The following is a 27707-nucleotide window of genomic DNA, read 5'->3' as shown; positions in this document are numbered from 1 at the left end:
GTTGGGCAAACGTGCCGAGCGTGTGGCCGTTCGTGGTGTTGCCCCTCCTGTCCTGGTGGATGAAACTGCACGTGTCTCGGTATCTGGGGACGTCGTGCAGTTGTGACCCTTGCTGAGCACTCTCTGACCTCATTTGGGAGCAGATGTGCGTTTACCCATGGGCCTTTGTTTGGTGAAGAGTTCTGACTGAGTATCACGTGGGTTTGCTTTCAGTTTTGACGAAGTGTATTATGGGCAGTACATCTCTTTCTACATGAAGCGGATCTTCTTTCTGGATGGCAGCGGCCCACCCTTTGGCCACATGCTGCTGGCGCTGGGAGGTAGGATTCGTTAGCAGTTTATCCCTTTAAAACTTTTCAGTGCGGTGGCGCCTCGCTGGCTCCGTCAGTGGAGCATGGGGGGAGCACAGGACTCGATCTCACGTTGTGAGTTCGAGCCCCACGTTGGGTGTAAAGATTAAAAATATCTGGGGCTCCTGGGTGGCTCTGTTGGTTAACTGTCTGGCTTTGGCCCAGGTCATGATCTCACGGTTCGTGGGTTCGAGCCCTGCGTGGGGCTCTGTGCTGACCGCTCAGGGCCTGAAGCCTGTGTCGGATTCTGTGTCTCCCTCTCTCTCTGACTTTCCTGTGCACACACGCTCGCTCGCGCTCTCTCTCAAAAATAAATAAAACATTAAATAATAACAGTAATAAAGTCTACTGGATAAAACTATTGCAGTTTATTAAGAAAAATAATAATAAAATGAAACCTATAAGTGAAACATCTTGGGGGCGAAAACCACGTCTGATTACTTATTATTGTTTCCCTGCTCCCTGCCCGGCTCAGCTTTCCGGGTCTGCTTGCTGAGTGGAAGAGTTGCCGATGGGTCTTCTGTTTCAGGTTACCTAGGAGGATTCGATGGCAATTTCCTGTGGAACAGAATCGGAGCAGGTAAAAGGTCCTTTTCACGTCCGTTACTGATTCACATGTATCCGAACAGAGAGGCAGTGGTGTTCATCGGGATCCACCAGTGTGGTTTATAATGTGCCCAGCGCTTGGGAAGCTCGGTGTAAGCGGGAGGCTGTGGAAAGGTCTGGCCAGCGTCTTGGTGTTTAGCGATAGTAACTCTTACCCCGGCTTTTCGGTACACCCGGCACACTGTGTATGTGGTATCGGACCACAGTTGTTTCTTGGCCGTGTAAATTTTCTACGCTGCCTCGGTGTTTTTGGGAAAAGGCGAGGTGAATTTGTAAGTAAGTGAAGCACTAATTCCAGAATCATCGAGCGTTCTTTCCGTGTGTCACGAGAGCCGGGCTTCGACTGGGCACGGCTCCCTTCGGAACGCTGATTTGGAGCTTGCACGCCGCCTTCCCGGTCCGGCCCCTAGTTTGCAGACTCACATTTTTGGGTCTGTGAACGCGGTGCCCTGACTGAACACACAGCCGTGGCACCCGAAGGTGCGCTCAGCGCGGTGGGGCTCTCCTTCTAGAATACAGCAGCAACGTGCCCGTGCGGTCCCTGCGCCTGCTGCCGGCCGCCGCGGGGGCCCTGTCGGTGCCCATGGCCTACCAGATCCTGCTGGAGCTCGGCTCTTCTCACTGTGCCGCCATGGGGGCCGCTCTGCTGATGCTGATCGGTAAGACCCCGGCCTCTGCCTGCTCTGGGGTCTCGCAGGGGAGACCGGGTGCTGGCCTTTGGTACGTGTGAGCGTGCTGCCCGGGAAAGCTCCTGGGTTTAGTAGACGGGCCCCTCCGCCCCCCGTGGGGTCTCCTACTCACAGGATGCAGGGAAGCGTGTCCGCTTCGTCCAGGTTTGGCTCTGGGATTCGGCTGCTGCTCAGGCGGGACTGTGCGGTCACACTTGTGCAGCAGTATGTGTAGGTGAGGCTGCCCGGACCCTGCTCCCGGGCGCTCTGTGGTACCGTCCCCTCCAGCCAAGTCTGGCCCCAGTTTATGGACACATGAAATGAGGTCAGATGGGAAGTTAGACTAGAAAATAGAAAGAACCACGGGGTCCCCGGGGGGCTCCGTCGGGTGAGCGTCCGACCTCAGCTCAGGTCACGATCTCACGGTTTGTGAGTTTGAGCCCCACGTCGAGCTCTGTGCTGACAGCTCGGAGCCTGGAGCTGCTTCGGATTCTGTGTCTCTTTCTTTCTGTGCCCCTCCCCTGCTCACGGTCTGTCTCTGTCTCTCAAAATGTAAACATCAAAAAAAAATCTAAAAAAAATAAGAAAACAGAGCCAGGGTTTGCTGAGTGAGTGGCCACTCTGCGGGAGGCTGGGGGCCAGGGTCCTGGCCTAGCAGGGCAGCCCCACCAAGTTGGTTTTCCTTGTGCCAACGAGAAAAAGAAAGACTCGGAGAGGCTGGGCGACTTGCCCAAGGTCACCCAGGTCTGGCTGTAGGCGCGTGGTTCACACCTAAGGGTTTGCCTTCGTGGCTCCGGAGCACATGCCTGGCCCCCCAGTCCTGAACGTGCCACCTCCGCGCGCTGTGACGTGTAGGACGCACGCTTTCTGTGGGCGCTTCGACCTCCGCGTCTGCCCTTGCTGCCTCCCAGCCGACACGTGTCCTCCTCGCCACAGAGAATGCTCTCATCACGCAGTCACGGCTGATGCTTCTGGAGTCCGTGTTGATCTTCTTTAACCTGTTGGCTGTGCTGTCCTACCTGAAGTTCTCCAACTCCCAGAAGCAGAGGTAGGTGTGCGAGACCCGATGCGCCCCTCCCCGTAACGAGAAAGGGGTCCGGTTGGTTCGTTGACCTGAGAAGGTCTGATGCCGTTTCATTTCGGGGCGCCGTTGCTGGCTACCTTGGACGGGCCCTTGGCTCCTTCCTGACTCCATAAGCGCGTTCTCATTTTTGTGCAATTTAAAGTCACTGGAAAAATGTTCCAGCCAAAAAGCGATTTTGCTGGGACTGGTATTTGGGAGATGTGTGTTCGGCCCGCCGACCCCAAGAGGTCTGAGGAAGGTGCCCTCTCTGGCCTTGGATGGTCTTTCGTGGCCCGTCCCCAGCTTTGTTCTTTTTTTTTTTTTTTTTTTTTTTTAATGTTTGTTTATTTTTGAGAGAGAGAAAGAGAGACAGAGAGTGAGCAGGGGAGGGGCAGAGAGAGAGAGAGGGAGACACAGAATTGGGAGCAGGCTCCAGGCTCTGAGCTGTCAGCACAGAGCCCGATGTGGGGCTCGAACTCACAAGCAGTGAGATCATGACCTGAGCCGAAGTCGGATGCTCAACCAACGCAGCCCCCCAGGCGCCCCCTCAGCTTTGCTCTTCCGCTTTGACCCCAGGCCCTTCTCTCCGAGCTGGTGGTTCTGGCTGATGCTGACAGGAGTGGCCTGCTCCTGCGCCGTGGGGTGAGTTTGGTGGGTCCGGGGTGGCGGCAGCAGTGGCGGAGTCCTCCCTGTTCTGAGCCTCGTCGGAACGGCTCCTCCTCGTGTCTTTTCAGCGTCAAATACGTGGGTGTCTTCACGTACCTGCTTGTGCTCGCAGTCGCCGGCGTCCACGCGTGGCACCTGATAGGAGACCGGACTCTGTCGAACGTAGGTGCTGGAGTGGAGCGGGGCAGGTGGGGGGTGAGAGACAGGACAGGCCTCCGGGAGCCCCCACGGGCGGCCGCGTGCAGCCCAGAGCCGCGCTGCTGACCCACCCGGAGCCTGGCGCCTTTCCACGCGCCAGGACGTGACGTCGCTCCGTCCCGCGGCAGGTCTGCGTGCTCGGTCACCTGCTTGCCCGCGCGGCAGCTCTGCTGGTCACCCCGGCCGCCACGTACGTGCTGTTCTTCTACGTCCACCTGAGTCTGGCCTACCGCTCGGGGCCACACGATCAGATCATGTCCAGTGCCTTCCAGGCCAGCTTGGAGGTAAGATGGGGTGTCACGGCCACCTTAGAAGACGGGCAAGGGGGCGCCTGGGGGGCTCAGTCAGTTCAGCGTCTGACTTCGGCTCAGGTCATCATCCCGCGCTTCGTGGGTTCGAGCCCCGTGTCGGGCTCTGTACTGACAGCTCAGAGCCTGGAGCTGCTTCGGATTCTGTGTCTCCCCCTCTCTCTGCCCCTCCCTTGTTCGCGTGCTGTCTCTCTCTCTTGCTCTCAAAAATAAATAAAAGCATGAAAAAAAGAGGACAGGGTGGACTCAAAGTTGTCTCACATACACATCGAGTGTTTAGGGGAAAACCGAGTCGAGAGGAATCTACTTTGGTTATTTCTAAATTGACCCTGCACATGCTGACGGTGAGTTAATGCACGCGAGGGGTCGGCTCTTCAGTGGGACCTGCCCCAGGACATCATGGCGTCTTGCCGCCTCCGGGCAGCTGCTTCCCAGGATGAGCTCGACTCTGCGTTCATGCGTGCCAACTCCTCAGCCGTCGTGAAACGTGCCAGGACTCGGCCACACAGACCCGCTCCGAGTGCTGGTCTGGGTGTTGGGGCAGATCTCTCCACTCATCCAGTTCCTACTTTTCTCACCTTTTATTTTTTTATTTTAATTTTGTTTATACATTTCTTAATTTTTTTTGAGAGGTAGAGCATGAGCGGGGAGGGTCAGAGAGAGAAGGAGACGGAATCAGAAGCAGGTTCCAGGCCCTGAGCAAGCATTCAGCACAGAGCCCGACATGGGGCTTGAACCCACAAACCGAAAGATCATGACCTGAGCCAAAGTCGGACACTTAACTGACTAAGCCATCCAGGCGCCCCCTTTTCTCACCTTTTTTTTTTAAATGTTTTATTTATTTTTGATACAGAGAGAGACAGAGCATGAGAGGGGGAGGGGCAGAGAGAGAGGGAGACACAGAATTGGAAGCAGGCTCCAGGCTCTGAGCTAGCGGTCAGCACAGAGCCTGACACGGGGCTCGAACCCACGAACGTGAGATCCGACCTGAGCCGAAGCCGGAGGCTTAACCGACTGAGCCACCCAGGCGCCCCTTTCTCACCTTTTAAACAGACAGGGTTGCCCTTCTCGGAAGCTGCTGTCGGACCTTAGGGTGTGTGTTGCAGGGCAGGTGCGCGGCTGGCCCCAGGGCCGCATTACAGTGAGGTCCCCGTCATCATGGTTACGGGACGTGGTAACAGTCGCCCCCCCCCCGGAGGTGTGGCCATCAGAGAGGCTCGTGACATTGGTCCTACTCTCTCACTTGCCACCTTTTCACTTTTGTCGTAGGGAGGGCTGGCTCGGATCACGCAAGGCCAGCCCCTGGAGGTGGCCTACGGTTCCCAGGTCACTCTGAAGAACGTCTTTGGCAAACCGGTGCCCTGCTGGCTTCACTCCCACCAGAGCACCTACCCCGTGGTGTAAGGAAAGGGACAGTGGTAAAGCGAACATGGGAACGCGTTTGCTTTGTTCCACACTCTGGCTGTTGCCGGCTCTCGCTGTAAATGAACTTTACAAGGGGCGCCTGGGTGGCTCGTTGGGGAAGCCTCCGACTCTTGATCTCAGGGTCATGAGTTCAAGCTCCACAGTGTGGAGTCTACTTAAAAACGGGGGTAAAAAAAGAAATTTACGAGACACAAAGACTCCGGGCTCTGAGATTCTGATGCTCAATGCGCCTCGGCGTTCCTGTGTGTAACACAGAGGACGCGGGGAGAGGGGCCGGGTGCCCCCGTGTCTGCTGCGCATTCTCCACGCTGGACGCAGCCTCCTGCCCGGGGTTCACGTCCTCCGGCCAACTCTTAGACTTACTCGTTTGTCCTCGTGTGCCCCACACGCCCTGCTGGGTGACGCTCGCAGGGACCTCGCGTGGCAGACGCACTTCTGTGTCGGCTCCTCACAGATACGAGAGCGGCCGAGGCAGCTCGCACCAGCAGCAGGTGACCTGCTACCCCTTCAAGGACGTCAACAACTGGTGGATCGTGAAGGACCCCGGGAGGTGCGTGCAGGTCCTCGGACCCTGTGCCGATGAGCCGGGGTGGGGGTGGGGGTAGAGCCTTCTGCAGTGAGCCGGCCACTCGCAGTCCCCAGCCCGGGTGCTCTACACACGGGTCCCAGACCCTCTGTCACCACCCGGCCCCTCCCCAGGCATTCGCCTGCTCGGGCCTCCCAGATGGAGGACTCCCTCGCCCCCTCCGCGATCCGCTCCGTCAGCCAGTCTGTGCTCTGTGCCTGTAGATGAGCCCTCCAGCCGTCCTGGCCGCCGTCCCTAGTGCCTGCCTGCCTCTCCCGCTTGGGCTTTCCCAGCCGTGCCTGCCCCTTTGGAATGCCACTCCTGGCGGTCACGGTCCTAGTGGAGCCCTTCCTAGCTTCCAGTGCTTCTCCGGTGCGGTCCAGACCCCTTGGAGGCCCAAGTCCTGCCCCGCTCCCCGGCCTGGGCTCCTGGGGCGAGGCGGGTTCTGCACGCTGCCCCTCAGGCCGGAATGGCCCTGCTCAGCCGGCTCCTCTGGGAGGCCGCCTGGACCCCTCTCTTCCCCGTGGGGGCCTGGCGGGTCCTCGGTGGCTGTCAAGGCACAACTGCTTCCCTGCTTGCTGTCCTGTCGGCCGTGTCTCCCACTCACCGCATGCCATGTGGCCAGCAGCCGCATCTGGCTGATGGACCGCACACACACCACTGACCTGAAGGGCCTGTGGGACGCTTGCATTGAGTGCGTGCCGGACAGCACGGTCCGTCTGTCCGAGCGAATTCTGGGTGGTCGTGGGTGTGTCTGTCACTCCGAGGTTCGTAGAGAAATAGTGTTCCCACGGGAGAACACTGAGCCCTTGCTGCCCTGAGGGCACAGTGGTTCTGCGGGGCCTCCGAGCCCCATCCCAGCCAGCCCTCTGTCCCCGCAGGCATCAGCTGGTGGTGAATAACCCTCCGAAGCCCGTGCGGCATGGGGACGTGGTGCAGCTGGTGCACGGCATGACCACGCGCTTCCTCAACACGTGAGTGCCACGCTCGGAGCCCCTGGCGCCCCTCGGGGTCTCCCTGCCCCCACTCGGGGTCTCCTCAAGCCCCGCTCGGGGTCTCCCCGCCCCCACTTGGGGGTCTCCCCAAGCCCCCCTCGGGGTCTCCCCAAGCCCCCCTGGGGTCTCCCCGCCCCCACTCGTGGTCTCCCCAAGCCCCCCTCGGGGTCTCCCCGCCGCCCCCAGGGGTCTCCCTGCCCCCCTCAGAGCCTCCCCATGTTCCCCCTCGGGGTCTCTGACAGCTCTCTGCTCAGCAAAGCTGTCTTCCTCCCTCCGGTGGCCCAGCATGGCAACCCGCACTCGGTGGGCGGGAAGGAGCGCTGGGAGCCCAGGGAGCCCCGGAGCTGCGGGAGACAAGTTTAGGGTGAGCATAGCAGGGCTCCCCACACAGAATGAAGTCCAGTCGCTTGAAGCCTGTGTGAATTCAAGAAGGAGGGAAACAGGCTGACTGGGGCCGGGAAAGGTCCCTACGTTCGGGTTCTCAGCCCTGAGGTGACCCGGGCCATCTGCGTATCGGCCTGCCGGGCCACGTCTCTTCCCCCACCCGCCTTCCAGGGTGCTCTCACGGCTCTCTGTGACCCGTGAATTGTGCCTCAGGTCCCAGCTTCCCCTGCCCCCAAAGGCCACACCGGAGACCTTGGCTTCGGGGCACAGCAGGTCCCAGCCTCTGGCCTGCTTCTCCCTGGAAAGAGCCGGTTGCTCAGCTGCCGCCCTGGGTCTTTCTCTTCCTTCCTGTCCTTGCAGCCCCAGCCCAGCCTGGTTCCCATCTGGTGGGGCCTGTGCTCCCCCCACCCCCTTGACAGCGGCACCCTGTGAACAAGAATATCCCCACTTCTCGTGGCTGGAGGCCCCCTTGGATCTGTCCCTGGTGATCCCCGTGACCTTCCCTGCAGTCACCCTGGGCCTGTGGTCCCCACACGGCCACCTGCCACACCCCTGGGGGCCTTTACACTTGCTCCATCCGCCCGGAAAGTTCTTGGACTCACACCCCCTTGGCCTGGTCACTGGGTCCGCGGAAATGTCACATCAGAGCGTTTCCCAGGCACTTTCCCTGCTACTATGGTGGTGGCTTTTTTTTTTAATGTCTTTATTTTGAGAGAGAAACTGAGAACAAGCAGGGGAGGGGCAGAGAGGGAGACACAGAATCTGAAGGAGGCTCCAGGCTCTGAGCTGTCAGCACAGAGCCCGGCGTGGAGCTCGAACTGTGAGATCATGACCTGAGGTGATCCAGACGCTCAACCGACTGAACCACCCAGGTGCCCCTTTGCTACTCTGGTTTTATTGGTGGCGCCCCACAGCCTGGGCTGTCCCGTCCGTTCGTGTGCAGGGCTGCCTTCCGCAGGGGGCGAGGGCGTCTCTGCTCCCTGCTCCATAGCACCCGGTGCACAGCAGGACCCTGTGAACGAGAGCGGTGGGTGTTTCTGGACGTTTGAGGCCGTCGCCGAGGGCACCTTGTCCCCGACACAGCTCTCAGTAGCCCGGCCGTCAGGGAGCTGCCGCGCGCACGTCCTCGTGCCCCTGGTATCGGGGGCACTGGTCTGTCAGGCCCCACGTCACGTGCCCTTTCCCCGGAGGCGTGACTGTGGCAATCGGCTGCCTCTGCAGTGTCGCATTTATCGGCAAGCTCTTCGGTGGTGCGTCCTCGGGGACCTGGTGCTCCTGCGGGCGGAGCCGGCTTGCTTCCGAAAGGGGCTCATTTTCTGCGAAGACGCGGTGAAGACCACGGGGTTCCCTTCTCAAGACCGTCTGCTTCTGCAGGCACGACGTCGCGGCGCCGCTGAGCCCCCACTCGCAGGAGGTGTCCTGCTACGTGGACTACAACATCTCCATGCCGGCCCAGAACCTCTGGAGACTGGTGAGCCCCGCCCCTTGCCCCGCCCCTGCCCCTCCCCCCGCGGGAAGCGACCGCATTCGGAAACACCGGAACCACTGTCCAGAACGGCGCTGGTTCTGGGTCGCCCGGCTGCCTCGCTCGGTGGAGCAGGTGACTCAGTCTCGGGGTCTGGATCTCGAGCCCCACGTTGGGTGTAGAGGTTACTTTAAAATGTTTAGGGGGCCTGGGTGGCTCCATTGGGTGAGCATCCAGCTCTGGATTTCAGCTCAGGTCGTGATCCCAGAGTCACGGGGTCAAGCCCCACATCAGGGTCCTTGCTGAGCATGGAATCTGCGCAAGATTCTCACCCTCCCTTGTTCTCTCACATAGAAAAATGAAATAATAAAAAGAAAAACAACAAAAGAATTCTGAGTCAGGTGGAACATTAGTGACTTTTAGTCGTAAAGTAACAGAGACTCTCTCTGACACGGTGATGGAGTTATGGGGCCGTGGGGCTCCCGTGGGCCTGCCAGGTGAAGGTTCCCTCTGACCTGGTTGCTTGTTCAACTTCAGGGTCACTGAACACATAGGGTCCGGGAGCCCCAGCCCCCCTCCCTCTTCTCCCCCTCCCCTCCTCTCCCTTCCCCCTTCTCCCCCTCCCGGTCCTCCTCCTCCCCCTCCTCTGTCCCCACTAGCGGCACCTTCAGCCCCACAAACCCGCATTTACCACGGAAGCTCACAGGGACAGGCACAGGGACAGGATGGCTGGCATCGGGTGTGCACCTCAGCCAGGCTTTCTCCCTGCACCCACTGAGCCCCCTGGGCCCTCTGGTTTTCACCAGCAGCGAATGGCCTCACGGACGGGGTCTTCCTGAGGCTGCACAAGATGCCACAAGGCCAAGCGCTTTTGTGATGTTTTCGTTTCTGTTATGCACTCGGGAGGAGGGTCCCTTCTGAGGGCCTGTGTCAGGGACCACTGGGCGCTGGCCAGAGAAGGCAGCGTGCAGGCCCCTCGGCTCTGCAGGTTGGCCGTGTGCACCCCGGACCTGCTGAGCCGGCACCGTGTGCCTGGGTGTCAGGAACGAGGTTGGGTCTCCATCCCCAGTTCCCCGGAGCATGGCCCCTCATGCCGGCCCAGGGCGGTGTCGTCTGGTGACTGGTCCTCACTCCCCACGTGAGGAAGTGGGGAAAGCACAGACAGTGGGCAGGTCTGCTTCCGCAGGAGATCGTGAACAGAGACTCCGACACCGAGGTTTGGAAGACCATCTTGTCTGAGGTCCGCCTGGTGCACGTGAACACCTCCACCGTCCTCAAGGTGAGGGGGCTCCGGGTCTGGCTCACCTGTCTGGGCCAGGGGCGCAGTTTCCCGGACCCTTCAGGCTGACCGGTCTCCTAGCGGACAGCACGTCTGGCCTAGGCCGTTGCCCTGTTTCCTTCGCACTGGAGGGGGAGCACTTTGTAACTTCTCACCACTGATCCTGACGTGACAGTCCGTTGGAGGAGAGGCTGCCGCCCTGGTGGGCAGCGGACAGAGTGACCAGTGGCGGGGGTGGCGGGCGTCAGCTGGGGCTTGGGACCTCCCCGTCACGCTCCACCTCTCGGTCCGGCCAGCTGAGCGGGGCGCACCTCCCGGACTGGGGGTTCCGGCAGCTGGAGGTCGTCGGGGAGAAGATGGCCCGGGCCTACCACGAGAGCACCGTGTGGAACGTGGAGGAGCACCGCTACGGCAAAAGTGAGTCAGCCTGGCCCGCAGGCAGCCCCCCACCCTCGCTCTCCCAGGGAACTGGCCCCGAGGGCTCCACTCCTGGGGGGGGGAGGGGCGCTGGACACGCTGTGTGTCAGCTCCAAGGTGCCGCCGGAAGGTGGTGCGAGCTGAGCTCTCTGGAAAGATCCAGGTTCAGCAAGTGCTCTCGTGTATGGTGGGGACAGCCAACCGGGGTGACGCGGTTTGACGGAGCCGCCGTGGGTGGCTTGAGGACAGAAGGTCGGCTCTTCACCGAGCTGACGCCTTCTGTCACGAGCTCCCTGACCCCCGCTCACGCTCTTCTGGGTCCGGTGTCGTCAGGCCAGGAGCAGAAGGAGAGAGAGGTGGAGCTGCACTCGCCCGCGCAGATGGATGTCAGCAGGAACCTGAGCTTCGTGGCCAGGTTCCTGGAGCTGCAGGTGACACAGCGGTGGGGCAGGGAGGGGACTATGGCTCTGCTGGGGGAGCGGGCCCCTCGCCAGACAGCACTGCGCCCTGGAGAGCCGCTCCGACTGCAGCCGCGGGCCTGGGGCCTGGCTGAGCGGGCGGGCTCCTGTCTCTCCACTGTTAAGTGGATCGCGCTGTCAGTCCCCCGGGTCGGGTCAGAGGGCGCCGCCACAGTCAACACGGTAGAGCCCGAGGGAGGCCAGGAGCAGAAACTCGGCGTCCCGAATCTAAAATGTGTCCTCGGCACCAAGTTCAGTCCCTTGGCCGCGGACAGGGTGGCTGGAGCTCTGGGGCCGGGTCTCAGGATGCCCACGTGACCAGGACGGTCCCTGAGCCGTGAGGCGTGGCCTTGTTGCAGTGGAGGATGCTGACGGCCAAGAGCGACGGCTCGGAGCACAAGTACAGCTCGTCGCCGCTGGACTGGGTCACGCTGGACACCAGCATCGCTTACTGGCTGCACCCCAGGACCAGCGTAAGTGGGTGCTGGCGCTGGTGGCCATCACGGCCGTCCCTTGGGAACCCTGCCACCGCCTCCTGCCCGGCCCGGGTTCCCCCGGGGCCTTCCCCGCGAGAGCCCATGGCGGGCTTTTCCGCACTCGACTCGGCAGCGCAGGGCTGTCTCCCGACGTGCGTGAGGAGTGAGGCCCTGCGTGTGCGCGTTGAGGGAGACCAGGCTTGGCTGCTCTGGGGGGGGAGGGACGTCGTTCCCCTTTCCTGACAAAAGTGGGTTCTCACACGTCCCCACTGCGTTTTCCGAGGAGCCCAAGCGGCCGAGCCGTCAGTGCTGTTCCATCTGTCTCGTCCCGCTTGTCCCAGCAGGACCGACGGCCCTGGGGCTGGCGCCCACTCGGGGCTCTGCAGATACTCCCCAGATGTTCATGCTGAAAACCCTCCCTCTCTCCTTCCCGCCGGAGCGGGGATGAGCCATCACCTGCCAGGAAGCAGGGTCCTTGGCCCTGTGTGGCTCAAGTTGGCCCTTGTTGTTAATGCAAGAGTCTCTGCCTCCCGAATCGAGGGGCGGGGTCTCGTTGGGAATAGGCACGTCCGTCAGCAGTGGGGTCTCGGTGGGCTGAAGGCCGGCAGGCGAGCGTCATCGGGGGTTTGTCCCTCTGAGTGACCGATGGCCGATGGTGCGTCCCTTGCACTCACAGGCTCAGATCCACCTGCTTGGAAACGTCGTGATCTGGGCTTCGGCCGGCCTCGCCACCGTGCTCTACGTCCTGCTCTTCGTCTGGTACCTGCTGAGACGCCGGAGGAAGATCTGTGACCTCCCCGAGGGTTAGTGCGGCTTCTCTTCTTTCTTTTTTTACTGTTGGCTTACTTTTGAGACAGACAGTGTGAGCGGTGGAGGGAGAGGAGACACAGAATCCAAAGACAGGCTTCAGGCTCTGAGCGGTCAGCACAGAGCCCGACACGGGGCTCGAACTTATGAGCCGCGATGAGCCGAAGTCGGATACCTCACCGACGGAGCCCCCCAGGCGTCCCTGACGTGCAGCCGGTTTCTGACAACAGCCCCGCCTCACCAGGGATGTGCACCTTAGGCGATGTCTGGGTGGAAGGAATGTAAATGGATTTTTGTCTCCCTGGAGACAAAATGTTGGCAGTGGACGTCCTGCATTGTGTCAGCGCTTCTCCAGGGCGGTGCGGGGACCAGGCGGGGACCGCTCTGACCTAGGAAGGGCTGGATGACACAGCGTGGCCAGCAGACATCTCGAAACAAACGTTGTTAAGAGGCAGCGTCGTGCTGTCCACCCTTCCTGACGCCTGCCCCATGGGGCCGGCCAGGTGCATGAGCACGGCCCCTTGAGGCTCGGGCTCCGAGGTGGCTGACGCACTGGGTGGCGATCCTGGACTGGCCGGGGACCACAAGGATCGGGGATCAGCCCCTGGGGGCTGGTGTGGCTCAGAGGGTGGGGAGGGGAAGGACCCCGCAGGAAGCCACCAGAAGTTCTTCCGACAGTCTTGGCCCAGGGATCACAGGAAGGGTCGGGAGCCGGGGGGCGGGGGGCGCGGAGAAGCGAGACCGGGCGTCTTGAAAGAGAAGGCAGGCAGCTCTGGGGAACGGAGGGGGACCGGCAGAGGCTCTGCGGGCGCTGGCTCAGGACCACCTCCCTGCCCCAGATTCCTGGCTGCGCTGGGTGCTGGCGGGGGCTCTGTGCGCCGGCGGCTGGGCCGTGAACTACCTGCCCTTCTTCCTGATGGAGAAGACGCTCTTTCTTTACCACTACCTGCCGGCGCTCGCCTTCCAGATCCTTCTGCTCCCTGTGGTCTTGGAGCACATCAGTGACCACCTGTGCAGGTACTGACCGCTTCAGCATGGCGTGGGAGCGCTTAAGGTCACAACAGGGATTTGGGAGGCTGGCTGGGAGAGAAGGTACGGGCGTGGGGGCTGGGGAGGACCTCGTGGCGGGGCTGCACTCTGCGTTGAGCTAAAACAGAGAGATGTGTGAACCAGAGAGTTCTGGAAGCTGGACCAAAGGGCACAGGCTCAGGATGAGGGGTGGCCAGGAGCCGCAGAGCCTCTCAGGAGGGCTGTGGTATGAGGACGCGCAACGTGGGGGTCGCTGGGAGATTCTGGAAGATGCACGCAGAGGGGCACACCCAGTGCATCAGGCAGGCCGTGAGAAGGGGGGCGGGGTCCCTCACGCCCGTGCCCTGCCCTGGTGCCCGCAGGACCCAGCTCCTGCGGAGCCTCTTCAGCGCCCTGCTTGTGGCCTGGTACTCCTGTGCCTGTCACGTGTTCAACGCGCTGCGGCCGCTGACTTATGGGGACAGGTCCCTCTCCCCCAGTGAACTGAAGGCCCTTCGCTGGAAAGACAGCTGGGACATCCTGATCCGAAAACAGTAGCTGGACGCGAAGCCAGTGAACGTGTGGACCGTGTCCGGGGCTGGGTAGACATTCCCCTGGGACGGGCCAGCCCTGAGCCTGGGGGTCTGGCCAGGCTACCGTGCTGTGCTTTCATCCCTCACACAGTCATCTGGGAAGCACAGTGTGCTTCGAGCAATAGGTTTCTTTTTCCAGGCGTTCCAGAACGTGCCCTCTGGGTCCACTAATGCCTGAGGCCCCCCTGAGCCCGGCTAGTGTAGGCCCTGTGGGGGAGGAGAACCCGGAAGGGAGCGGGGTGCGAGGAGGGAGGGGGGTCGTGCCCGCTGGGCTTGCTGGGCTATGGCTGGCTCAGCCCCGGGGAGGTCGTGAGGAAGCGCTCTGACCCCTGTGGGGCCGAACAAGCTACCGAGTGACAAGCCTTTGATGAAGCAGAGGTGGGATTCTGGTGGCTGCACTGAGGACCCTGTGACTGCTCAGCCCCCACCCCTGCGGGATTCGGCTGAGGTGCAGGGGTGGGCGAGCCGCCCCTTCCAAGGCTCAGGCTTATCCTGTCCATGCGGACCCTTGTCCTGAATCTGCCTTCTGTGTGTAATTAAAAAACGGACAGATGAGTATGAGTATCTGGTGTTATTTATTGATTCTCCAGAAGGGGAGAAAATAATCTCGACAAGACAGTCACACACTCAGAAAGCAGCCCTGGAGCTCAGCCAAGCCCCATGGAGGGCCTACCACGTCACTACACACAGACCTCACTAGAAAGGAACCGGAAGTGCCCATGCGGTTTAGCTGGTGGTGACGGCAAAGTATCGCTTTTACGGAAACAGGCTCGTGGGGAGGGCGGACCAAGCAGGACTACACGGCCCCCGGCGTCACCTGTGCGGCCGTGGACTCTAGGCATGCGCAGGGTGACTGGCGTGGCCCGGCCTCGGGAAGGCCTGTCCGCAGAGCCCACGGGGCCCAGGTGGGGAGGCCTGAGCCGGAGGACTGAGCGTGGCCATGCCGGCCTGCTGCCTGTCCCTGCCCGCACGGCGCTGGCTGAGGACAGCTTGTGCCCAGGGCTCCTTCCTGGGCTCCGCCCCCGGCACACAGGCCAGGAGGAGGGAACCCCTCTGTGGCTCGCACCCCACCGCGGGCACGACACTCAGGCACCCCGCCACAACTAACAGGAGAATAAATAACAACAAAACACCGGCACGTTTAATACCTAACAAGGGGAAATTCTCTCTCCAAACCTGTGTTTCAGTCGCGTGTGTGGGACCCAGATCGTCCTAGAGATGGTCCCTCACGCTGTGGCTTCCTGTCAGCCACACTGGGGCAGCCACAGGGTCCAAGCTACTGCTCCGTGTTCCCCGCGTCCGTGACTGGCTGACCACACGCTCCGTGGCACTGCTCCGGAAGTTAAATGTGTTCTGTTAAGCTTCCTAGACGGGAGGAAGCAGGTGGAGACACCAGGGGGGCTACCAGCCCCCTCCAGACGGGCTGAACTAACAGGTGCAGGTTTGCCCCCAACCGCGAGGAACCCCATGATCTTCGCGCCCCACCCCCACCCCCGTCTGGACTGTGAGACGCTGACAGGAAGTGGCTGCGTCTACAGGGGCGGGCAGGCATCTCCGGGCTGGACCCGAATGGGCTGTCAGGGGGCCTGCCCAGGGGCCTGGGCACCCCCGTCCTCAGTGGGGTCTGCTGCTAGACTCCAAGTGTGACCGCTTGCCGGACGCCAGCACCCCGGAGTGGTCTCCCGGCTCGGGAAATGTCCTCTTGTAGCTCCGCCCATTGGACCCTCTGTGCCACTTGCAGATGTCACCGCTCAGGATGTCCTGGATGTGCTGCACGATCAGGTTGATGGCCACTGCAGCAGGGACAGCACGCACTTAGCCGCGTCTGTTCCCCCTGGAGGCCTCCGGGCCGGCAGCACAGGCCCCTCCACCCAGGCTTCCGGGCGGCACCGCATCCCAGCGGACAGGTCGGGCAGCGAGCACAGCACTACTCGGCGGCCTGGCCTGCGGGGGCTTCCGCGGACCTAGAGCCTGGCTGAGCTCGCTCCGAGGGGGGACTCCCGGGCGACAGTGATCTTTTTCTCTTTTGCTCCCAGCTTTACGGAGAGGTCACTGACGACCGGCATCGGATCAACTTAAGGTGTACAACGTGTCAAAGATGTCTTGTAATACCTGAAACCCCCGTTGTAAGCGTACGCAGACAGGCGGCCGGCCTGCCCTTGGCCTGACATCGGCAGCAGTGCCAGGACGGGGCAGGGCCTGCTTCGGGGGGCAGGGGGGCAGGGGGGAGTCGGGGCGGGCTCTTACCCATGTTGTCCACCCCTCGAGGGATGATCACGTCGGCATACTTCTTCGTCTGCAAGGCAGGAAGGAGGGCCTCGTGAGGATCTGTCCTCCCCCCGCACCCCCCCACCCCCAGGGTGACTTCTAGCTGTGTGAGGCCAGAGTCAGGAGAGGAGCCCCAGGGAGCAGAGGGACCGGTGTCACGGCAGACGGGGGCCAGGATTCAGGGCTTAACCAAGGGCCAGAGGCAGTGATCGAAGAGGCAAAGCGGGCGGAGAAGCGGAGGCAGCGGGAAGAGATGGGTGTCTCCCCTGGTGTCTCTCGGGCTTTCCCAGGGACACCGCCATGGGACCGGGTCTCCGTGGGAACAGTGCGTGAGCCAAGTGCAGCGGGGCATCCTGCAACAACACGTGACCCCCTCCTCGGGAACGAGGGACCTTTCTGCAGGGGCCCTGGTGCAGTGAGCAGGGTGGTGACTGCAGACCAGATCCCAGGCGGCACGGCCTCGGCCTGTGGGAAGCCGCTGTCAGCACCTGCTGCCGCGCTAACAGCTCCCTGGCAGGTGCCCTGCTAGGTGAGGGCAGGGAGACAGATACACGAGGTGCCGGGCCACCAAGGAGGGACCCCAGCCAGACGCCGCCGAGAGGGACACACATGAATCAAGCAAAGCATAGGGAGAGGAAAGAGAACCCGGTCTGAGCTGAGGGACAGACCGGCGGAGTGTGCAGTACTCAGGGCGGATACGGACCAACAGGGCACGTCACACAGGTGGGCAGTGGGGACCGAGGACGTGAGTGTGGGGGGCCAGGCTGGTCTCACAGGGTTTGCTCACTGGAGGGGTGCAGACAAGGGGCTGGCGAGGAGCAGGAGGGAAGGGACCAAACGCAGAGCTGAGACAGGCCGTGCTGCAAGGGCGGGGGAGGGCCACGGTCACCCAGGCTGGATTCGTGTGAGACTGCACACGTTGAGTGGCAGGTTCAAGGGCAGGTCACACAGGGTCACGGTCAGACTGGGTATCTGGAGTTTTACTGTAAACCACCTACTTTGCCAAGTATTTTTCCGTGAATAACAATATAACTATTCTCTAATCACTCTCCAGGCGCTTCAAGGAACATGAATGTAAATAAAAAGTGTTCTCTTCAAGCGATAGGAGAAGGAACTCATTGGTTCAACTTAACTGAAACAGGAATCTGGGTTCGAGAATTCCTTTGTGCTGGATTTTACTTTTAAGAAGCAAAATATTGGGGTGCCTGGGTGGCTCAGTCGGTTAAGTGTCCGACAGCTCATGAAGTCATGATCTCACGGTTCATGGGTTCGAGCCCCGCGTCAGGTCAGAGCCTGGAGCCTGCTTCGAATTCTGTGACTCTTTCTCTGTCCCTCCCCTGCTTGTGTGCTCTCATTTTTTGTTTTTTAATTTCAGAAACAAAATATTGTTTCCCCTGAAAAGCACCTAAAGCTCTATCTAGTTAGGAACGGAAGCTGGAGGAAACGACAGATGGCCGTGTGACAGTGACGTCCTCTCCGCAAGCCACCTGGGCCTGGAGTGCCAGCCAAGCGTGGCCTGGAGAAACACGGCGGGGGGGAAGTCAGCAGGTGCCTAGACGTGCCAGATCCATGTCCACCGGGGCCGTGAACAGACCCATCCCTCCCCTCGTGGGCTTTCCCGTTCTGAGGGGGGCCAGCAAAGCAGGGAGTGTGAGACCAGAGGTGCCCTGGAGAGGGGGAGCGGGCGGGCTGGGAGCAGGGAGTCCTGGGGGTGAGCCAGTGGGGTGAGTCAGTGCCCGCGACAGAGGGGAGGTGAGCTGCGTGGACTGCGGGACAAGGGGCTTTTCGAGGCAGAGGAAGCGATAAAGCAAAAGACGCTTTCAGAGCTGGGACCTAGGCCCTGGGAACGGGGTACCGTGGACTACTCCATTCATAAATCAGACCCGCGATTCGGCTCTCACAGAACGGGGCGCCAGGGCCCCTCTCCAAACGGGAGAAGAGGAGGGTCCCAAGTAGGGGAAAGGTACCGGCAGGCAGAACTCCTCGAAGGCGGGTTTGACGAAGGTGGTGTACTGGGTCAGAATCTGCTCCAGGTCCCGCCCGCGGTGCACGTCCCGCAGAACTGAGGGAGGGAGGGGCGGGCGGTGAGGGCCCGCGGCCAGCCGTGGCCCGGGCCAGAGAGGCCTGCGCCCCGCCTCACCTCTCCTCGACAGCCTGACGTCGGAGTCCGTGTCCACGAAGAGGCGCAGGTGAAACATGTCGCGGACCTCCTGGCTGTAGAACACCAGGATGCCCTCGAACAGGACGACGTCCGCAGGGTAGACCACCGTGGTCTCCGGGAGCCTGCGGGGCGAGACCCGGGGATGGGCCCTGCTGGAGATGCGAGTCCAGGGGCCCGCGCCCAGGCCCAGTCAGCATGAAGGGGGACAGATCACAGCAGGGGTGGGGTGGGGGGCGTGCAGAGAGGCCCCCACACGCTAGCTGGCCCCCAGCACTCAGTCCGTCTCCCAGGAACCACTGCTCACCTCGAGTGGGTCACAAAGTCATAGGTTGGGACCTCGACGGTTCTGCCCTCCACGATGTTTTTCAGGGTCCTGTGCATCAGGTCATTGTCAAAAGCATCTGCAGGGAATGGAGCAAACGGCAAGACTATCCGGGTGCCCTTGTTCCGGGGCCACAGCTTGCTGCCCGCCAGCCGTCCCAGCGACCCTCAGGAACATGTGGACTGGGAGCCGCCCCTGCCGACCACGTTTATGGGGCCACTGCCCAGGCTCCTGTCCCATAGAGATTGAACCCAGCAATTTCCCGACCAGCCAGCCCGGGGCGGTAGGTAGGTTAGACCCCCGCTTCTATTTCTGAGAAATAACCACAGACTGACGCTCCTCAGGCCTTCCTCCCTCGTGTCCCCCAAGAAAGAAAGGGAGCCAGCCACAGGGTGGAATCTCCTAGCAGTGACAGGCTAGGGCAGCCCGGCTTTTCTCCCTCATGAATCTACCCCCTTCCCACCTGTGCCCTGGCCAGACTCGGCGCTCTTGTTGACCCACTGCCTCCATGCTGGCCCCAGGACTTTGGTCCCAGGGCAGATGAGGAAATGGAGAACACTGTGCACAGATGACCCCAGCAGCAGAAGGGTGCATGGATTGCTCCCTGAGCACAGAGGTGGCAGAGCGGTGGTCCCCAATGTCCCTCCGCAGAGAAGACTTCCTGACCGGCTCCAAGGGGCCCGGGAGCTCCTTTCAGGCCGCTTAGGGCGCCGAGAGCCAGGCACCTTTCATGGAACCACTCGGGTCTCTCTGCATCCCCATTCAACCCTGGACCCAAGACCCCTTGGTCTGTCCTCCTCTGCTCCCCTCAGGGTCTTTGGCTGCACCTGGGTGGTCGAAATTATACTGTCCCTTCAATGCCTTGGCTTTCTGCTCCGCAGTCAGGACCTTGTAGAACCTGTCTTGGCTCAGGATGACCAGCTTCCGCTGCCGGTGGTCCACTTCGTTCTGGCCCAGCAGCTCCATGATCTTCTCACACACCGTGGACTGGGGACACACAGACAGGGTTCCCGCCTAGAGCCGCTCCTCCTGCCACCGGGCGGCCCTTGCCGGGGCGTTTCTGCACGGAGCTGGCTTCTGGGGACACTGACCGACCAGCCCCCAGGGGGCTGCCCAGCAGGCCAGCGAAAGGTGGGGCAGGGCTCAGGGTAGGGCCGCGGGGCACTGGCAGGGGCAGCATGCACTGGGGGCCCAGAGGGACCGGGCCTGCGGAAAGGCTGTGGGGGTGGGGGCCCGAGGCCAAGCACCCCACGCCCTGCCTGCGCCCCGGCCCCGGCCTGTCCACCACGGCCGCATCCCTGAGCCCCTGAGCCCCTGCGCCCCCCGCTCCGCCCACGCCCCAGAGGGCAGCGGGAGATGGGGGAATCCTCTTCTCTGACTAGAGGCCGCAACGGGCCGCCCGGAAGTCTCCGGGGGGCCGGGGATCCAGCTGCTTGCAGGCCCCGCCAGGCTGCCCAGCCCCTTACCTTCCCGCTCGCGGTGCCGCCGCTCACCCCGATCAGGAAGGGCCGCTGGTGAGGGCGGTCCGCCTCCGGCGCGGCGCCCTCGCAGTCGCCGCCTCCAGCGGAAGCCATCCCGGACTGCGCTGGCCGGCATCGGGGTCCTGGCTCCCGGCGCCTCCCCGAACCAGCCGCTCCGCTCGCCCCAGATCGAAGGTCGGAGACGCCCCCTTCGGGCTCCACTTCCGGGAGGCGGGGGCGGGAGCGCGCGGAGCACGGCGGGAGTTGTAGTCCACGGCAGCCAAGGGCGCCGCGCACGTGTGGCGTTAGCGGGGAATCGGAGGCCGGCTGACCTTCGGCGGCGGACCCGGAGCCTCTAGCGCTGCTGGTTTGGCGCGAAGGACGAGAGCCGCCAAGTGCCGCAGTTGGGTGTAGGACCCTCCAGACGCGGAGCGGCCGCCCCATCAGAGGCAGTGGCCCGGAAAGTTCCCTTTTTCCGCGCCTCTGGTGCCTGGGGGCGTCGGGAACGACCCCCTGAGACTGCAGGGCGGGGTGGGGTCAAGGGTAGCGCCAGGGCCGGCAAGTCAGCTCCTGAGCCACATGGCCCGGGTGGGAGACTCAGCGACTTTATGGCCTGGTGAGCGGTCATCCCGAGGACGCGGTTCGGCCGGTGCTCCTATCCAGCGTCCTCGCCAGCCCCTCCTCTACACCTGCCACCGGCGTTTCCTAACGTTGTCCTGATCGTGTTGCTCCCTCTCCTCAGTGGCTCCCCACTACTCCTTAACCTCCTCAGCACTTGACAGCTGAGGCTTTTTAGGATGACTTCTTAAGACGCCTGCACTAGGCAGGCTGAGAGCGGAGGAAGCAGACTGGGTACCCCTGTCCCCCTCGTGCCTGGCACAGAGAAGGCAAACGCTGATGGATTCACAGGGTGTATTTCCCTTGGGGATCAAGATTCTCTTTACAGGTCAGGACCCCAATGCATTGTGAGCCCCACTGTGCGTATCTGAGGACAACGAGGTGGGTATGATGCCACGGAGACCACAGGAACCTGCGGGCACCAGCAAAGTCGCTGTGGAGGTAACTTCCAAAGTACCAACCCGGTTGCCTGGGTGGCTCTGCCTGTTAAGGCTTCAACTACGGCTCAGGCCATGATCTTGCGGTTCCTAAGTTCGAGCTCTGCCTCCGGCTGGTACTGACAGCTCAGTGCCTGGAGCCTGCTTCCCATTCTGTGTCTCCCTCTCTTTGCTCCTCCCCCACTCACACTCTGCCTCTTCTCTCCTTCAAAGATAAACAAAAAAATCTTTTAAGTACCAACGCATCTCAGGAGGGGCTGTGGGCAGCTTCTGCTGGTAGAGGGAGGGGTGCAAGGAGGACTTGGGACAGACTGAAGCCAATGAAGGGACAGGAGAAAGCCCGCTCCTCTCCGAGAGTAACTCACAGGGAGCTCGGAACCTGGAGGACCATTCACCTGCTAACAGTGAGCATGGCAGGGGCCGGAGCCTCTCTCTGGGCTGAGAGAGTGGCCTCTGGCAGTTCTGCGATCATGCTGCATTTCCTCTCTTCCCAAATGGGGAAAGATTTAAAAGTAACATTTGTTGGGTGTCGTGGCTCGCAGCGACAATCTGAAAAGAGACCCGAGGCAAGGGAATGAGGAAGAAAGAGGAGACAGAAAGTCAGGGGACGGGAGGGACACTCAGAGCCATTGCACCAAAAGTGTCATTCTTTATTAGCAGTTTGTAGCTTTTCTACAATAACCACAGGAGCTACTGTTGAATAAGCAAAGCATAAAAATAGGCCAAGTTCTTTATTTTTCAGACTGTCCCCCTTGTGACCCTGCTTGCTAAAGCACACTTCCCGATGACCTCACGGGAGGGTGAGAACTCTCAGGGACAAGGAGGAGAAATTGTGGTAGACCCTTATTTTTAAAGGTCAGGGGCTGACCGGACCTTAGCATTTAACCACATCAGGGGCACGTGTGCAGGGCGCACGGAAGAGTCCCGGGAGCTGTGGCTCTACTTGTGGGAGGGCGCGTCCCCTTGGCAAGAAGGGGAACTTCCCTCTAAGGAGCTAGAGCACAACCGGTCATCCCTCCCTGCCGCTTCCCACAGTTGGGGCGCCTGGGTGGCTCAGTCGGTTAAGCGTCTGATTTCGGCTCAGGTCATAATCTTGTGGTTCGGTTCGTGGGTTCAAGCCCTGCGTCGGGCTCTGTGCTGATAGCTAGCTCAGGTCCTGGAGCTTGGGTTCTGTCTCTCCATTCTCTCTTTGACCCTCCCCTGCTCATGCTGTCTCTCTCTCTCTCCTTCAAGGATGAATAAAACATTAAGAAATAAAAAAAATAAACATTTGTTAAGTGGAGCATGATGGGGGGAGAGGGGGGCTGCAAATGGTGAGGAGAGTTTGAACAGACCACAGAGAAAGTGACGCAGAGACACTGACCTCGCACGGGTCCTGGAGGAAGTACGCGTCACCCCCTCGAGGGGCCAAATCTAGGATGTCAAAGCCATGTGCAGACCGACAGACAGGACCTGGGATGCATGCCTTTTTAAGGGTCCGTGGGTGGGGTGCTTTGGGGGTCCCGGGCTAGGGCTGGATCAGTCCGCTTGGACCAGGGAGAATCCGCGTAGGGGAGTGTAAGGCGCACGGACGCTGGTCACCAGGGCCGCCGGGGACGTCCTGTCGGAGCTGCCACCTGCCGTCACTCTGGCTGCCCCTCTCCTCCCGAGGCCTGCGCTCCTGTGAGGACCCGTGTCAGGGGAAGGTCTCTGCACACTGTCCCGCAGGGCAGCTCAGCGAGGCAGTGGTGCCAGAAGGGCACAGAGGGCTGGAGCTGCGGTCGGCCCAGGGCAGGTGCCGGTTCTGTGTTTTCTTTGATTCTGTATTTGTCTCTTCGACATCCGTTCTCCACGGGCCAATTATGTTAACTCTGTTGTCTTATTTTATTTGTTTTCTTGACGCTCCGGCCTTTGGGACCTCCCAGGCCCAGGGAGAGACTGCCCCTCCGAGGCTGACCAGTTCCTAGCACAGCAGAGAGAGTGGCTTTCACCTGCAAACTGCTCGCCACCACTTCTCTGACTCAGAGTCCCACCAAGCCCCCGGCCTGGACCCTCCGGCCTCCCGCCCGGTCCTGCCCTTTGGAGGGCTGACCCTTCCCAGCATCCCTTCCCCGAGGTTACACTCCGCCCCCGCCCCAGGCTGGACCAGGCCGACCTCGTGAGTGGCCTGGGCACTCCTCCTGTGGCACACCTGTAACAGGTGTGGGTTGTTGGTTTTTTTTAATTTAATGTTTATTTTTGAGAGAGAGAGCAGGAGAAAGGCAGAGGAGAAGGAGACACAGAATCCGAAGCAGGCTCCAGGCCGTCAGCACAGAGCCCGATGCGGGGCTTGAACTCACAAACTGTGAGATTATGACCTGAACTGGAGTCGGACGCTCATCCGACTGAGCCCCCTCCCCCGCCCCGCCCCTGCAGTTTAAGTGGTGGATTCCGCAGTCACTTGCTTGATGCTCCTCTGGAGAGCAGAAGCGCCGGGAGGGCAGGGCCCTGGCTGGCTCGCTGGGCTGAGCCTCTGCTGGGCATGGTAGACATTTGTTGTTGCTAAATGGGGCAAGTGAGGCAGGACTGGTAAAAATGAACAGTGACAACCCTTTGGGATTCTCTGCTACGGTGCTCACAATCCCCACCCCTTGCTCTCCAAGGCTGCCCCCCTTCCCCACCCCCATGGCCCACCCAGTCACCTGCAAAAATGTCGGTTCATTCCAAGTCGTCTTTAAGCTTTTATTGAACACAGGTGGACACTCAGCCCTTAAAGAGCTAACCAGGTGTCAGTGCTTAAAATAGCATTTATGGCCATTTCCGTAATCACAGAAATAACCCATGCTTGTTGCAGAAAATGCACACGCGTGCCCCCGCGTGCACACACCCACCCCTAAAATCACCCCTCACCCCGAGAAAGCAGTGGTTTTGTATCCCAGTTTTGGCTCTCTGGCCTGATGTGGCTATGGCTACCTAGTGGGATGATAAATAAGGTTCGGCTCCGTATCTTAATGCTTATTTATATATTTATTTTTGAGAGAGAGGGACAGCTTGAGCAGGGGAGGGTCAGAGAGAGAGGGAGACACAGAATCCGAAGACAGGCTCCAGGCTCTGAGCTAGCTGTCAGCACAGAGCTCGCCTTGGGGCGAGAGCTCCCACGAGATCATGACCGGAGCCAAAGTCGGACGCCTAACCGACTAAGCCACCCAGGCGCCCCTGTTTGGCTTCGTATCTTAAATAACAACAGTAAAGCCTCAAACAGCCTGTGATGTGGGTGCCATTATGATCCCATTTTCCTAATGGGGAAATTGAGGCGCAGAGAGCTCACAAGGCTAGTCCAAGGCTTCCAGTCAAGGTAGCCAAGCTAGTAGGTGTGGGTGGGAAGTCAACACAACTCACGTCCACACTCAGGCATCTCCAAACACCGAGAAGTGTACGACCTCTCTCTTCCAAGACAAGAAAGGGAAATGCGATATGATACCCAGGGCCCTGAATGAAGAAGGTCCTTGCAGCCACTGGTTGAAACCTAGTTGCCCATAAAGGGGCCAGGACCAGATTGTGCCTTGGAGGTGGGAGGCGGCCCCCCCCCCCAAGGAAATGGCCCTCTCATTCAGCTGGAGCCTGAAGGGACCGCCCTTTAGTGAAACAGCTCTGAGTAAACCACTTGACCAATGGCTCTGGGCAGAGAGTCCTCCCGAAGAAGGTGGAACCCTTAGTGAGCTCCATGCACAACGCGAGGCTTGAACTCACAAAATCAAGAGTCCGCCGCTCAACTGACTGAGCCACCCAGGTGCCCTGAATTTTTTAATTTTTTAGAAAGTAACCTCTACACCCAGTGTGGGGCTCGAACCAGCAACCCGGAGATCCAGAGTTGCACGCTCCACCGCCTGAGCCAGCCAGGTGCCCCTGAGGTTGATGTGTGTGATTTCTCTTGGTGTGATGGAGTTTATGTGTTCTTGGGAGGGAAACCACAGATGAGGGGCCATCACGCCGGGACATAAGACATCCTCAGGTGTCACTAGTGCTGTTGACCTTGATCACCTGGCTAAGGTGGTGTCTGTCAAGGTTTCCCCTGAAAACGTACTGCTCTTCCCCCGGTACTTCGAACGTGTTCCAAAGGAGGTACTTGGAGACCATCCAAACATTTTGTTTCTGCCAAAACAACTTTCACCTTCTCTAGGTTTAGTGTCTGTCTGTGGGTCTTGCCCGAGGCAATTATGACTGCGCTGTTCCAATGGTGATTTTCTGTTTCCCACACCCTCTCATAGGTTCCGCTGGCCTCTTCTCTGCCATTTATGGATTCATTCAGTCACTTACACCAGCCTGGGCTTATGGGTATTTTATACATGGGTTATATCACAACGGGATCGTAATTTCGTCACTCAGGTTATTCTACTTCTGGCCATAGACACCAGCTTTATGTCTGTGCCTGTGCCCATCCCCCTTTTCAAAGCACATCCTTGCCTTCTAGTTTTACAGCTCACTCCGGGCTCATCTTACGGTTTCTCTGTCCCTGACCTGGAACCTAGCACTTCTCTCTAAAGGTTCCTAGTTTCTTTTATTGGAGGATACTATTTAGAAACCGAGATCCGTGTGCCAAGTATAGTGAGAACAGCCTGGTAAACACAGCACTCTTTAAATGTAGCGTAAGGTCCGCTTCGTCCACACGCAGACCCACGTCTTCCCCTCCTCCTCTGTGCTGTCACTTTCACTGTTGTGCCATTTACTTAAAACATTTTCTTTAATGTTTATTTTATTTTTGTGAAAGGGAAAGCATGAGCAGGGGAGGGGCAGAGAGTGAGAGGGAGACACGGAATCCAAAGCAGGCTCCAGGTTCTGAGCGGTCAGCATAGAGTCTGACTCGGGGCTTGAACTCACGAACCGCAAGATCATGACCCGAGCTGAAGTCGGACGCTCAACCAACTGAGCCCCCCAGGCACCTCTGTACCACTTACTTTTAAACGTGCTAGGGACAGAGGCACCAAGGACAGAGGCACCACGCTGGCTCGGTGGCTACAGTGTATAACTCTTGATGTTGGGGTTGTGAGTTCGAGCCCCAGAGTGGGCATAAAGGCCACTAAAAGAGAAAAAAAGTGCTGGACACATTTGGTACATTGCTTTTTTAATCTTTTTCGCCTTAGTTACCTTTCAGCACAATTAAAACTAAGGAAATTTTTTATTGTATTCTTGAGTTTTCCGTTTCTGCACTACTTTGTGTAGATCCATGTTTCAATCTAATGTTATATTTCTTTTCCCTGAGTCAATTCCCTCAGTGTTTTATTTCTGATGTCAACTTTTTAAAAGTTTGTTTATTCATTTATTTAGAGTGCAAGCGGGGAGGGGGACGGGGGGGGGGCACTGGGAGGGGGCAGAGAGAGAATCAGACACAGGCTCCGTGCCGAGAGCTGACAGCTTGGGGCTCGAGCCCATGACTCTGAGGTCATGACCTGCGCCAAAATCAAGAGTTAGGGGCTTAAAGGACTGAGCCCTCCAGGTGCCCCTGATGTCAACTTTTTAATTCTCCAAGATATTTTTTGTTTTGTTTAACGACTGTTCCCTTTTTTATAGCATCTTGTTCTTATTTCGTGAGTGTCTTCTCTAATCTCTAGGATATTGCAGAGTTTAAAAAATTTTTCTTCTCTCTGCACCATCTGTGTTTCCTCAGTTTCTTCCATTTGTTTATGTGTGTCTCAGGTGACCTGCTTGTTTCAGTGGGTGGCCCTCCTCTGTCAGGAGAGCCAGGGACGGGACGAGCAAGGTGGTTGGAAGTTCTGGGGGCGGGGGGGGGGGGGGGGCTGTTTGCTTTGCTAAGTGTTTAAGTGGAGCAAACCCTGGTATTTGTGTATCTTTTCTCTTGGTCTGGTCATATTCCCAGGAGAAGATTCTAGTCTTCTGCCAGGAGGGTGAAGGCCCGTCCGCTGGCTTTCTCTGAGCCAGCAATAAACAGCGATTGTTTAGAACTTAGACCAACACAGTATCTTTTTCCCCAGGCAGCATATTTTGTCACTGACCTTGTTTAGAATTACTATCGACTCATCCCAAGCAGAACAGCCGCCCGACATTGTCTTTAAATCCTCTTCAAAAGGGGGCACCTGGGAGGCTCAGTCGGTTAGGTGTCTGACCCGCGTAGGTCAGGATCTCCCCCTTGGGGTCTTTGAGTTCACTACTGGGCTCTGTGCTGACAGCTCGGAGCCTGGAGCCTGTTCCGGATTCTGTCTCTCGCTCTCTCTCCCAAAAATAAAACATAAATTTTTTTAATGCTCTTCAAACGATGCGCCCCTTGCTGTGGGCACCAAGGCTTCCCCTCCTGTCCACGTGTGGGTGTAAAACTCAAGCCGCACCCATCGGGACCAGCACCCCACCACAGGGCCTCAGGGCTGCAGGCCTCCGGGCCTTCCTCCTCCTTGTCCCCGGGGGACCTCCCTGTGGCCCTCGGGGGCTCACCTAGGTCTTGAAAAAGACGTTTGGCTTTGCCGGGCAGCCCATCCATCATTTCTGGGTGTTCGGACGAGCCGGCCTCCGGGGTCCCCAGGCTGGCAAGCTTCGGGGGTGGAAGTCGCACACGCGTTGTTTGAAAACGCAGGGGATTTCACGCGAAAATCTGCATTTCGCGCATCTCTTGGTGGGAAGGCTGAAAAGGCAGGTCGGGCAGCGGCGACTCCCGGGCGCTCGTGGGCCACACCGGCGTCCGCGTGCGCCCCGCGGTCCCGCCGCCTCTCTGCGCTCCTCGCGGGGCCCCGGACCCTCCCCGC

The 27707-nt window shown here is 59.8% G+C and overlaps 2 protein-coding genes across 7 annotated transcripts in view; one reads left to right on the top strand and one right to left on the bottom strand.

Annotated features, from left to right (window-relative positions):
* Window positions 1-14292, top strand: part of POMT1 (protein O-mannosyltransferase 1) — a 16043-nt gene extending 1751 nt beyond the window's left edge. For 5 of the 6 annotated variants that reach the window (XM_029919494.1, XM_029919489.1, XM_029919492.1 and 2 more), the window contains 18 exons: window positions 214-320; window positions 880-930; window positions 1469-1615; window positions 2561-2672; window positions 3264-3329; window positions 3422-3515; window positions 3680-3835; window positions 5129-5259; window positions 5739-5834; window positions 6731-6823; window positions 8603-8699; window positions 9880-9972; window positions 10269-10389; window positions 10723-10820; window positions 11207-11320; window positions 12000-12126; window positions 12970-13147; window positions 13522-14292. In XM_029919494.1, coding sequence (XP_029775354.1) covers window positions 214-320; window positions 880-930; window positions 1469-1615; window positions 2561-2672; window positions 3264-3329; window positions 3422-3515; window positions 3680-3835; window positions 5129-5259; window positions 5739-5834; window positions 6731-6823; window positions 8603-8699; window positions 9880-9972; window positions 10269-10389; window positions 10723-10820; window positions 11207-11320; window positions 12000-12126; window positions 12970-13147; window positions 13522-13696 — 2056 coding nt within the window. In that variant the 3' untranslated portion in view covers window positions 13697-14292. The remainder of the gene's footprint in view (window positions 1-213; window positions 321-879; window positions 931-1468; window positions 1616-2560; window positions 2673-3263; window positions 3330-3421; window positions 3516-3679; window positions 3836-5128; window positions 5260-5738; window positions 5835-6730; window positions 6824-8602; window positions 8700-9879; window positions 9973-10268; window positions 10390-10722; window positions 10821-11206; window positions 11321-11999; window positions 12127-12969; window positions 13148-13521) is intronic. The other variant, XM_029919490.1, reaches the window with a different exon arrangement.
* Window positions 14288-20156, bottom strand: UCK1 (uridine-cytidine kinase 1). The gene is made up of 7 exons (XM_029919495.1): window positions 19949-20156; window positions 19310-19469; window positions 18465-18561; window positions 18140-18282; window positions 17967-18061; window positions 15979-16027; window positions 14288-15524 (listed from the first exon to the last, which is right to left on the bottom strand). Exons 1-7 carry the CDS (start codon window positions 20054-20056, stop codon window positions 15346-15348), a joined length of 831 nt encoding a protein of 276 aa, XP_029775355.1. The 5' UTR covers window positions 20057-20156; the 3' UTR covers window positions 14288-15345.
* Window positions 20157-27707: the final 7551 nt, after the last annotated feature.

The sequence above is a fragment of the Suricata suricatta genome, chromosome 13, assembly GCF_006229205.1.
Source record: "Suricata suricatta isolate VVHF042 chromosome 13, meerkat_22Aug2017_6uvM2_HiC, whole genome shotgun sequence".
In the NCBI taxonomy this organism is placed as follows: Eukaryota; Metazoa; Chordata; class Mammalia; order Carnivora; family Herpestidae; genus Suricata; species Suricata suricatta.
This window is presented reverse-complemented; position numbering and strand designations above follow the sequence as displayed.

Excerpts from the sequence above, each read along its gene's own strand:
- UCK1 (XM_029919495.1), bottom strand. The coding sequence starts at position 20,056 with ATGGCTTCCGCTGGAGGCGGCGACTGCGAGGGCGCCGCGCCGGAGGCG. Across the intron at positions 19,470-19,948 it reads GCGGCACCGCGAGCGGGAAG|TCCACGGTGTGTGAGAAGAT; the intron begins GTAAGGGGCTGG and ends GTGTGTCCCCAG. Across the intron at positions 18,062-18,139 it reads CGTCAGGCTGTCGAGGAGAG|TTCTGCGGGACGTGCACCGC; the intron begins GTGAGGCGGGGC and ends TCCCTCCCTCAG.